The following is a 12,161-nucleotide window of genomic DNA, read 5'->3' on the forward strand; positions in this document are numbered from 1 at the left end:
CTTGACCTGAATTGTCTGTTACTGTTGCATACAAAAGGTCTTTGTCTTTGCTTTGTTGTGTAAAATGCCCTCTGCCTCGGAAATGTGCTCTATGCTGTCACGGCATGATAAATAAATAAATAAATAAATAAATAAATAAATAAATAAATAAATAAATAAATACTCTCTACTATATATTCAAAACTGATACTACCGCATAAGCTGCAGCATTGCCACGTAAACGTAAAACGTTTCTTCGTTTGGAACCGAGCTACACAGCACATATCTGTAAAAAGAAGTTGCTCTGAAGCACTACGTAAACGCGCCGCTCTTCGCCTCTGTCAGCGCAATTTCCCCGGATGTCTAGAGGCCAAACTAAAAAATGCGACCTCTGGCAACAGTGGCGCTTTTTCATTTCCAAGCTAATTTAATCGCAACCGTACTTCCTTTTCAAACATATCTGAATATGTAGATTAGATCAGGAGTCAGCGCAGATTAAAGATAATGCCATTTGGAATGTCTCTATTAAAATAGAGCAGAACAAAAATTTAAATTGGGTTATGAGTCGTCCGTGCGGCAGCAGAAGCTAACTTTTTTTTTCTTGAATCGTGTCTGCCTTTGATCGCTAGCCCCATTTTTCTGCATTTTCTTGTCCACGTGCTCCGACGCAGCTCTATCAGCACCTTTTGTGTTATAGCTCACTTCACGAGCATAAATACGTAGCAGGTATCCTCTACTACAATCTTCAGGACAGCTCGAACCTTTCTACAATAATTGAAACCCCCGGCAAAATTTACTCGATACATTCCAAAATAAAATAAATTAAATTTTCTTTTAGGTCAATTACTCACAAAGTTGTTTTTATGCTGACTACAGCTTTGTCGACCAGCAAGCCGTAAAGTCCCAAGTTAGATCCCCTGTTGGCGTTAAAAGGAGCCTACAGGGATATTTTTCAATCCTTAGCAGGGGAACATTGAATTCAGTGTCTAGAATGAAGGCGGTTCTCTATCTATATATTTACTAGTGCAAATGTAATCAATATGTAATCTATATGCTCACGAGTATAAATGTAAGAGAGATCACTTTGCACAGCCGTCGGTTTCTACTTTCGAACAGCTTAATATTAATCGCATGTGTACATGGCGTAAGTTTTGCAGCATTCATTCATTCATTCATTCATTCATTCATTCATTCATTCATTCATTCATTCATTCATTCATTCATTCATTCATTCATTCATTCATACACCAAGACATACAGGAGGATAAAGTAAAAGCCGTTCTAAGACGGCTTGAAAGGTTACTGGCTTCCAAATACACGGCCCAATTACACAATTACACTCTAAAATAGAAAGCAAAATTACACGCTGAAATAATTACAGCCTTGTTCTATCACTTTGCATTACAATAAATGATTCATTGGGAAGTACGGTGCCAGTCCAAATTGCACAACAGGGCAGACCGATGAGCTGTCGTCACGTAGAAGCCACATGTTCTATTGTGCTCCAACCGATCAGCCCAGACCGAGTGAACTTGTCCACTTTCGAGACTCTGGACACAATACGCGCCGGAGGCCAGAAATCTAATTTACTTGACCAAAGTCGTGTTCCATATACTTACAGTGAAACGTGGTTCTGTGTTCGTATGTATGGAATGAAATGTTTCATAGAAAAGACCTTGCAAACTTTCCAAGCAAACGTCTGACAAATCTCAATAGATAGCAATCTCCGCTTGCCTGCAGCTCCTCCTTTACTAAATTAATCATTAGAGTAGTTATGCCCCCACAAGTTCTTTTTGCCACTGTTCGAGCCAGAAGCGAGGAACGGGGAGAGCGTTGGTGAGGAGGGTTTATGCTCAAGAGCACGTGCGTCCGCGTACCGACATGATGCTGGGGAAGCGCTGGCCGTCCTGGATGGCGAACTCCCCGCTGGGCGTCACGTCCACCTTGTAGTGCTTGACCGAGCCGCCGTGGCTGAGGCAGAGGGCGTAGCTGCTGTCGTCGCGCTCACGGACACTGCGCCGAAAGGGGTCCGGAAAAATGGAGTCAGTTCAAGGCCGCAGGGGAAATGAAAGCCTGCACAAAGATCACTTTGGGGCAGCCTTGTACTCAGACAAAATACACTTGACCTCTTAACGAATCACACTTCCACGAAAAACAAAAAACAAACCGCACGTGCCAATGAAAGTTACGCTACAATGTGCTCCAGACTAAGAGCACTGGATTAAGTGTACAGCCTTTGTCAAAAGTTTAGAGCCCAGGGGGTTTGCTTTTAAGCCTCGCAGTGGGACTCCTGTAACATTCGTGGTATTCCTACCCATTGGAGGATGCAGGACCAGAAATCTTCTTACCTTCAGCAAATGTGGAGCGCTGGAGATGCATTACGAACCAGACAGTGTGCTTCAGAAGCAAACCCTCTGGGCTCCAAACTTTTGACAAAGGCTGTACATTTACGTTACTAATTAATGACCACGAAAAGCGTATTTAACGAACAACCACATTAGCATTACATGCCCTGCCCAAGGCCAGGAAGAAATGGGCTTGGGCAGCGCGTGTAATGCGAAGGCAAGATAACCACTGGCCCTTAAGGGTAACGGAGTGAATTCCAAGAGAAGGCAAGCGTAGCAGGGGGCGGCAGAAAGTTAGGTGGGCGGATGAGATTAAGAAGTTTGCGAGGATACTATGACCGCAACTGGCAAAGGACAGGGTTAAAGTTGGAGAGACACGGTCGAGGCCTTTGCCATGCAGTGGGCGTAGTCAGGCTGATGATGATGTTTCTTTTGAAATAATTTTTAAGAGCTGAAGGGTGCTTCCCACCCGAATTAGTCCACCACTCGATTCAAACTGCAAAGGTTTAAAATAAGGGCCAGCTTTTCACTGTCCTCATCCGTCGTGCTTCCTTGCAATAATACAGGCTCCTGGTTAGTCGGCTTTCATGCGTTGGCTGCACACGATAAGCAGCAAGGGGACTGGCCATTTAGTTGAATAGACACGACTGCCGGCAGATAGTAGGTAAGGGAGCCGGCCAATCATAAGCCGAGGTTACGTATAGAAGATGCACGAGCAGATGTGGTTCTCGTTATGCAACGCTGGCCAAGATTGCATAGAAAGGAAGATTTATGGCTGTCAGTGAAATGTATATCGCAGGATGAATGAAGACAGGCCTTCGTAAAGATTACAGGACACTCATATCCACACTATCAATCAGGTTAGAGAGAAATGCGCTGAATATAACCAACCCCTGTATATCGCCTTCATAGATTACGAGAAAGCATTTCACTCAGTGGAAACCTCAGAAGTCATGCAGGCAGTGCGGAATCAATGCGTAGAAGAGCATTATTGAAAGGTACTGGAGGATATCTATAACGGCTACACAGCCACCGTAGCCCTCCATAAACACAGCAATAAAATTTCCATAAGGAAGGGTAGCAGGCAAGCAGACGCAATCTCTCCAGAGCTATTCATCGCCTGCTTACAGGAGGTATGCAGGGACCTGGATTACGGACAGATGGGATTAAGTGTTAATGGAGAATACCTTAGTATTATAATGTTCGCTGATGACATTGCCTTGCTAAGACTTTCAGATGATAAATCGTAACTCATGTTCAATGACTTAGGAATTGCAGAACGACAGGTGTAAAAACTAATGTGCACAAAACTGAGTAATGTTCAACAGCCTCAGAAGGGAACAATAGTTTGCTATTGGTAGCGAGGCAATGGAATTGGTAAGGGAATACGTCTACTTATGGCAGGCAGAAACCGCAGATCCGCGGACCACGAGAGTGAAATAACTAGAAGAATTAGAATGTGATGAAGTGCATTTGGCAGATGATCTCAGATCATGAATGGAAGTTTACCGATATCTCTCAAGAAAAAAGTATATAACAGCTGTATCTTATCAGTACTAATCTATGGACAGGAAAATGAAGGCTGACTAAGAGGGTTCCACGTGAATTGAGGATAACGCAGCGCGCTATGGAAAAGAAAATGATAGGTGTAACGTTAAGAGATCGGAAGCGGGCGGAGTGGGTGAGGGAACAAACGCGGGTAAATGACATTCTAGTCGAAATCAAGAAGAAATGAGCATGGGCACAGGAGGTATTCCGTATTACTTTCGTTCCGTCTTTCGCGCTGTTTCTGAAGATAATAATCACAGCATTACCAGCAATTCCTGACAAATGTTTCTAATTAACGCGGCTACGACCACGAGACGCATGGCTTTTAACATTCAGGAATAGCGCGTTGACGTCATTTGTGACGTAAGAAAGAAAGAGAATGACCAAGTAGCTGCAGAAGAGAACATGATAAACCGCTAGGCTTAGAGACACTAGCTGGGTGCTTTCCCGGATCCCGGATTCCTTGTAATAGATGTAGTAGAGAAGAAAATGATATAAAGAGACGGAATCTAGAAGAAAGCACAACAACAAACACGCACAAAGCAATGAAGATGAACGGACAAATCTGAGCTGAAATTGGCACTGGTTATCCGGCTAATGCTCTTGGAAGCAACCCAGAAACTTTTGGCTGACCAAACTTCTGCAAATGATGGGACACTCACAGACGTCAGGATACAGATATATTTGCTTAAGCACCGTTTCGAAATGAGGCTGGGCGGCACGGATGGCTCTAAGAGAGAACGGCCAAAGCGCCATCGTCAGTTAATTCGTGGAAGTAGCGCTGCAGCGTATACACAGACAGCGCTTGCCGGTCTTTCGAAATCCGTAAAAGATTCAGCGAGCACTTCTCCCCAGATGCGGCGCTGATTCGAAATTGAAGCTTTTGCGCTCGGACTCAGGCGCATTACGAACCACCATGATTACGTCCACGAGGCTGCATCTTCTGCGATGACGTCCGCTGAGCCTGAGTATCTGCCCTTATAAAAATGGTCTATAGACAGTCTACGGACTTCTCATAGACTACTGCCTTCCTATAGATATTTCTTTTTATCTATTCCTAGCCTATGAACTGTGTATAGACAAAAGTCTACTAAACGTGTACGACCATATGCTTATAGATTGTATGTAGACTGTCTAGAGCATTTGTACTGCCTATATACTGTTCTCTATGATTTGTCTATAGAGAGTCTATAGACTTTATAGACAGAAGTCTACAGACAGTCTCGAGACTGCCTAAAAAATTTTGTAATGGTGTCCCGTGCTAGTGCTGCATTAACGTCTTCGTAGCCATTTGTGACTCCGGAGTTGGCAAGTATTTGGAAGTCTGTAGACTTCTTATAGACTCTGTAGCTTTCCTATAGATATTTCTTTTCATCTATTCATAGTCTATAGGCTGTCTATAGACAAGTCTACTAAAGGTGTACGACCATATACTTATAGATTGTCTATAGACTGTCTAGAGCATTTGTACTGCCTATAGACTGTTCTCTATGATTTTTCTATAGAGAGTTTATAGAGTTTATAGACAGTAGTCTACAGACAGTCTCTAGACTGCCTAAAAAAATTTTTAAGGATGTGCCGTGCTAAAGCCGCATTTATCGTCTTCGTAGCCATTCGTGACTACGGAGTTGGTAAGGATTTTACGACTTTCGTTTGATGATAACCTCAAATTATCATTATTTTATTAACCGATTTCTCAAAGAACCAAGGAAATAATTTACTTTGTTTTAAGTGACTTCTAGGCGCGAGCAATATGTTAGAGCTAGAGCTATCGAGGGAGAGCTAACAGCGTCAATTCAATTGTCGTGAATTTCGCATTTCTATTATACGAAATACGAAAACACTTTTTTGGACCCTTAGCCAACGGCTCAGAATACACAGACAAAATACAAAACGCGAACTTATCAGAATGCCATTAGCATTCAATGAAGATTGAAACCAAGACAGACTAAAATAACAATAGCATAAAGCACTCGGCAAGGTACAAAGATGGAGTTTGCGCTATAAAAATAAAACAAACAAAAGCTTTATTTTTGTGAGTGACTATGACAGTCGATGTAAATTTTGAATGAAAATGTATGACAGTGTATATAATCTGCATGTTTCTATGACGGTGAATGTACTCTTTTCATATTTGACAGTCTTCTATGATAATATTCATTCATTCTTTGTTCTAATGGTGAATTATGGACGTTTTTTTGAAGCTAAACGGCTATTTGTTATCTCTGCCACCTATGTAACTCAGGGGAAGGGAGCGGTGTCAAACCGCTACACTGCGGCTTTTTTTTTCCGGATACAGATGTCTAAAATAAAATACCTTGAAACCTTGACACAGAAAATACATAACGGGAGAAACTAGAGGAAGTAAGCAAAATTTCATGGGAAGTCAATTAGTTCTCGGTTGTAGCTCTTTTTTGCTCGCGGCTTTCGGCCACGGCTATTTGATCAGGTGCGCGAATGTTGGCTCTCTCTCTCTCCGAACTTCGCCTGATGCCCTATATGCGGCTTCTGGCAGTCGGTGAGCTTCAGTGATTCGACTGCACTCTGACGCTTTGAGTAAAGACTTTCAATAACTTGCGTCGATCTGAGATAAAGCGTCATGTTCTGGGTCAGCACCTCATATAAATACGAGTTTAAAGCCTGAACTTTTTAAGGCGGAAGCCTTTAATGCCTCATCGTTGTATGGATGGATGGAAAAACTTTATTTTCGACAGAGAGCATGTGTGGACGATTCCGTGTTAGATGGCCATCAACCCATGGCTGACGGCGACCTGGGTGGCCCACTCCACGGCCCTGGTCTGGACGACCGGGTCTGAAGTAGGGGTTGTCGACAGAAATGTCACGCTTTTCAATTGGTCGAAATGTTCATGACATCACAGTGCGCGAATTTCAAACGGGGCCAATTGCACTTTGGCTAGTAACCATGCTACCAATTAAAGGGATCGTTTAGTGATACTCCAAGTAAGTGGGACTGAGTTTAGTTGATTGCTTCATTAATCAATTAGCCTAATTAACCTTTCTAGTCAGGCCACCGCGGTGGCTCAGTGGTTATGGTGCTCGGCTGCTGACCCGAAAGACGCGGGTTCGATCCCGGCCGCGGCGGTTTAATTTCTTTGGAGGAGAAATTCCAGAGGCCCGTGTACTGTGCGATGCCAGTGCACGTTAAAGAACCCCAGGTGGTCGAAACTTCCGGAGCCCTCCACTACGGCGTCTCTCATAGCCTGAGTCGCTTTGGGACGTTAAACCCCATAAACCAAACCAAACCTTTCTAGTCAGGCCACATAAATAACTAAAACCGAGTACAAAATTGGTCGAGATCGGGAATCGAACCCCGGTCTCCGGAGTCCGAGACGTGCGTGCTAACCACTGCGCCATGCCAGTTCGACGGTTTGGAATGAACAAAGGCGCGTCTATAGTGAATACGGTGTCTTCGTTCACTCCCATCTTCCTCCCTTCCTGTTACGGCGAGGTTTAGGTGTCCACCGAGGTATGAGAGACAGATACATTTCCTTTCCTCAAAACCAACTTAGCCGACGAGCAAGGCGTAGACCCGAACGGGCGATGGCGTTCTATGGACTCCATGGTAGCGTTGCAAGACGCTGTCATGTTCCACTCTTAGAGGCGAAGCTTAACATCTTAACCACACATCAGTGACACAAGCAGCAACATTGCGCTTAAGGCTTTCGCCTCACTGCACTTTAAGCCAACAAAGTGCCCCCTGAATTTTTTTTTGAAAGCCAGCACAAAAATTTATTGCAAACATATCAAAACAGCTTAATTTATTTGGCTAGACGTTTTTCAGACGGCTAACTCAAGCAATTCAGGAACTAATTACGTAGTGATAAAAAAAAAATTACCGACGATTACGTTACTTCCTAATGCGAAATTTGAGCGCAGCAAATAAGCTGTTTCACCTTTTCGATAGTGAGTCAACCCCAGCTGCGGAGTTGGTTTCAGGAACAACGCCGCCGATGCCGACACAAACAATATGATACCCTCGCTTCCGCAGCGCTAAGAACCAGGTCTAGCCGTGGGAAGGTGGTCACGTATTCGTCGACGTGCCGCGGCCTACGTGAAATAACCGGCGCGTCGGCAACTGAAGAGCACCCTATCCGCCACACAAGAACAGGGGGGGGGGGGGGGGGGACCCTTTCCTCCTCTTTATGCATGGCGGCGACGGTGTTCTATGCAGTCACGTTATCTTGACTCTCTAGCGGCGTCAGCGGCATCCAGCGGTGTCAGTCGGTCGCTGCTAGCGCGGGGGGATGAAAGGGGGGCGGAGCTGGTTACGAGGCCGACGACGACGCGAAACCCAGGAACGGACGCCAAAGAGCTGCGCTCTAAAAAGAGCAAATGAGCTAGACAGTACCAATGATACGAACTTTTTAATATTGTCTTTCAGCGCTCATGCAGCCATCAAAGTGGGTGTAACAACAATTTCTGTTTATTTTTACCGCAAGTATATACTGAACGTCCTTCGTCGGCTTAAAGGTGCACTGAAGAAGAATCACGTCTTTTTGCCGCGGGAACTCGATCTACACGTTCCGAGCATTCTTAGAAACTTCGATTTATTGCCCTGTGTGGCCGATTTCCCTAATTAAATCGGATTAGCATCCGGCTCCCGCCTTTTATTTTTTGAATTCTTCGCAAATGGTGGGACGAGTCGACTAACGCATGGAGTGCCTTTCAGGCAGTAATGTAGCGACTTTGCTTTCGCTTTTATTGGTTTCCGTGAATAAATAGGTCCAGTCAGAGGCTACATAGCTGCAAATTAGGCCCACGGAAATAAAAATACGCGCGGACTATTTGCTTCTACGGATTACTACGTATCACTCCGCCGATGGCAGAGCGGCAAGCCGCCACGGGACTAGCTGAAAGGCTGCTGACTCCTCTCACCGTTTGCGGCGAATAAAAAAAAAAGGCGGGAGCCGGACGTTAATCCGATTTAGATTAGGGAAATCGGCCGCACAGGGCAATAATTCGAAGTTTCCAAGAACGCTCGGAACGTGTAGATTGAGTTCCAGCGGCAAAAATGCGAGTTCAGATTCCTCTTCAGTGCACATTTACAGAAGCCCGAAGATAGTTTGCCAAAGCATGTCACCAGACTATGCACTATGCACTAAGTATTAAAGCTACGAGAGATTGGCGCATACTGTTCAGAAAATCTTACGTTTCCAATGGCATAAATGTCATCAGTTCATCTATAAAATTTTGGGAGTCATGATACTGCGCATTTCCATACGCTTAACAGGTTGGGTGCGTGGCGCCATCCTTTGTTCTGAGCTCTACTGTATCAACAAGACGTGCGCCCGCCGTCACAACTTGACGGGACGCTAATTTGCCTTAGAAATTAATTTCCTCACATCCAGGGTGCAATGCTTGTTGCTTTTAACACTGCACCATGTAATGAGCAGGCTGAGAATGAGGCTGCCGGTTGCCTGCAAATACGGCGACGAAATTATTTTTTAGCACCGTGTTGCGTAAACAGAGGACGTGCTTCCGAAAGGGTTGAATGCTACGTCGAAACAGCGCTGACGGACGGGACGGAAGAAGAGACAGACAGACAGACAGACACATGCGCTATGTCTGTCTGTCTATGTTCAGCGCATGTGTCTGTCTATTCTTCTTGCTTCCCGTCCGTGAGCGCCGTTTCGACGTAGCATTCAAAATGGACCAACCAGTCCGACTCAGCCCTCTCCTGCCGAAAGAGCTAGAAAGGCTTTATTGGCTGCAACAAGACATTTCAAAGCAGAACGAACGGTAGACCCGAAGCTCGGATGGCGCTAACGGCACGGCACCAACGCCAACCGTCAAATGCATGCCGGCATTGCTTTTTGCCACCAGTAGATCGCCAGAGAGTGCTACACTGCTTTTTTTTTTATCAGACTACCCGGCTGTGGTTTTAAATTTTAAGCCCTGACACTCTGCATTACGCAGTTAGGTTGCATACTTGGCGAGTAGGTGTGTTGCAATTCCGGCACTATCGCAAAGTGTGCGCTGTACACATGACAGGTGAAAGCACGAACGTTGACAGCACGCCCAAGGTTTTTTTTTTTTCGGTTTCACCGCTGTCTTCTTTGTTTCGTTTTCTCCGCAGACAGCAAGCAATCCATGTGCATTAGGATTTCAAGCAAGCGGATGCGGTGTTTGCGTGAATATGCTTCTTTCCGCAATGTACCTCGTGATTTTTTTTTTTTTTTACCTTCAGTACTGCCTCTACAATCCTTCTGCGGCGGTGCAGTTGGGAAGCCCCCATATAGAACTCGCTACCTTTTACTGAGATTGCAGCACAAGACGCTTCCAATGGAGAAAACGCTGTCTCCGCAGTCTTCAGCGCAGTGGGCTGTAATGGAAATTCCCGCATTCACCTGCCTAAAGGAAACGGTGCTATGTAGGTAGCTTACCAAGTGGCCGCTCTCGGGAAGATCTCTGTCCTAGTGTTCAGTATTTCTATACTGGTACGAAATTATATTCAGGTCGAACTCACCTATGTCGGCTGTGGAGCAGGCGCATTCATGGGATAAAGGTTGACGGAGGGCCGGTACACGTACCGCTGTGAATTGTTCGCGCAATGTAAGGGCCAAAAGTGAGAGTGTCTATAGAAAGACGACGATGTGACGCCGACGTCCATTTCGAAGCTCGACACACTGACCTCATTTTGAGCATTCCCATCTTGCTCTTTTTGGCGCCACTAGTTCGGGCACAATCACAAGGCTGTTTGTTCTGCCGCTCGAAATTTCCTACTCCAATCGCACGTGCTACCATGCTCACTCTCTCTGTCGAACTAAGACCCCTCTCCCATTTTTCCCGCTAGTCCCGCCTAGCATCGTCTACTTCTTTCTTCCTACCTTTCTTTCCTTCTTTCTTCCTTTCCTTCTTTCTTTCTTTCTTTCTTTCTTTCTTTCTTTCTTTCTTTCTTTCTTTCTTTCTTTCTTTCTTTCTTTCTTTCTTTCTTTCTTTCTTTCTTTCTTTCTTTCTTTCTTTCTTCCTTCGTTCCTTTCTTTCTTCCTTTCTCTCTCTTTTTCTTTCTTTCTTCCTTTCTCTTTCTTTTTCTTTCTTTCTTTCTTCCTTTCTTTCTTTATTCATTTCTTCCTTCCTTTCTTCATTTCTTCCTCTCTTTCTTTCCTTCTTTCTTTCTTTAACCGGCCGCGGCGGCCGAATTTCGATGAAGGCGAAATTCCAGAGGCCCGTGTACTGTGCGATGTCAGTGCACGTTAGAGAACCCCAGGTGGTCGAAATTTCCGGAGCCCTTCACTACGGTGTCCCTCGTAGCCTGAGCTGCTTTGGGACGTTAAACCCCAGTAAACCAATAAACCAATCTTTCTCTCTTTCATTGCTTCCTTTCTATTTTACTTTCTTTCATGTTTTATTTTCGTCCCTCATGAAACTATCTGGCTGACAAGCCTCTCTATGCCTCGCAACTCTTGGCCGAACCCCAATGGATATGCGCCATTCATTCCTTAAGAATGCAGCAACAACGACAACAGCTAGGGCACAAAGCCAGCTGAACGGCCTAGGCTTTCTGTAGAGGGACGTCTCCGGTTGTCCTCCCGAGGTCCTTTACAGTGCATCAATTGAAATTCCTTGATTTATTGCCCCTGCGTTCCTGGTTCATTGTTTTGTGGACGCGGGTCCTTAATCCACAAGCTCTTCTCTTCTCTTCATCTTTCCATACTGCCGAAACACATACACACACATACGAAGTTCACTCACAGGAATCGTCCGTCCATGTGCCCGGCGTCCTGCAGCCGCCTCTCGGCGTCGGCGCGGCTCAGGCGTCCATGGAACCAGGGCTGGATCTCGTGCAGGGTCTTGCTGAGCAGCGACCGCAGGTCCCCGGGCCCCCCGCCGCCGCCGTCGGGGCGGACGCCCTGCGGAGACGGCGGCGTGGGGCTGCCCTCCAGCTGCTGCTCCTGCGAACGGCGCAACACCCGGGAAACTGTGAGACCTAACTTCTGCGGCTCTAACTGCCACTTCGTAGCCTTTGTGCGATTCATCAAATGCTAACCGTAACTGAAAAGAATGTCGGGATGTAATGGCATCTATCTAAACAGAAGAAAGTGCGAAAGAAATTTTAATAGACCCTACATAGCATTAGCGGTACTCACCGACGGGGCAGAAAGGTGGAGGCTAACAAAGAAGGTTCAGCATAAGTTAAGAACAACGCAGCGAGCTATGGAAAGAAAAATGATAGGTGTAACGTTAAGAGATCGGAAGAGGGCGGAGTGGGTGAGGGAACAGACGCGGGTTAATGACTTCCTAGTCGAAATGAAGAGGAAGAAATGGGCT

At 45.5% G+C, this 12,161-nt stretch overlaps 1 protein-coding gene across 1 annotated transcript in view; it reads right to left on the reverse strand.

Annotated features, from left to right (window-relative positions):
- The window catches only part of LOC149366860 (tyrosine-protein kinase SYK-like), a 125,079-nt gene that overhangs the window by 26,121 nt on the left and 86,797 nt on the right, over positions 1-12,161 (reverse strand). Inside the window, exons 4-5 of the mRNA XM_089565937.1 lie at positions 11,586-11,785; positions 1,857-1,992 (exon numbers count right to left, since the gene is read on the reverse strand). Of these exons, the coding sequence (XP_089422063.1) occupies positions 1,857-1,992; positions 11,586-11,785 (336 nt within the window). The remainder of the gene's footprint in view (positions 1-1,856; positions 1,993-11,585; positions 11,786-12,161) is intronic.

This window comes from Amblyomma mixtum, chromosome 1 (genome assembly GCF_055824585.1).
Source record: "Amblyomma mixtum isolate Tamu chromosome 1, ASM5582458v1, whole genome shotgun sequence".
NCBI classification, from domain to species: Eukaryota; Metazoa; Arthropoda; class Arachnida; order Ixodida; family Ixodidae; genus Amblyomma; species Amblyomma mixtum.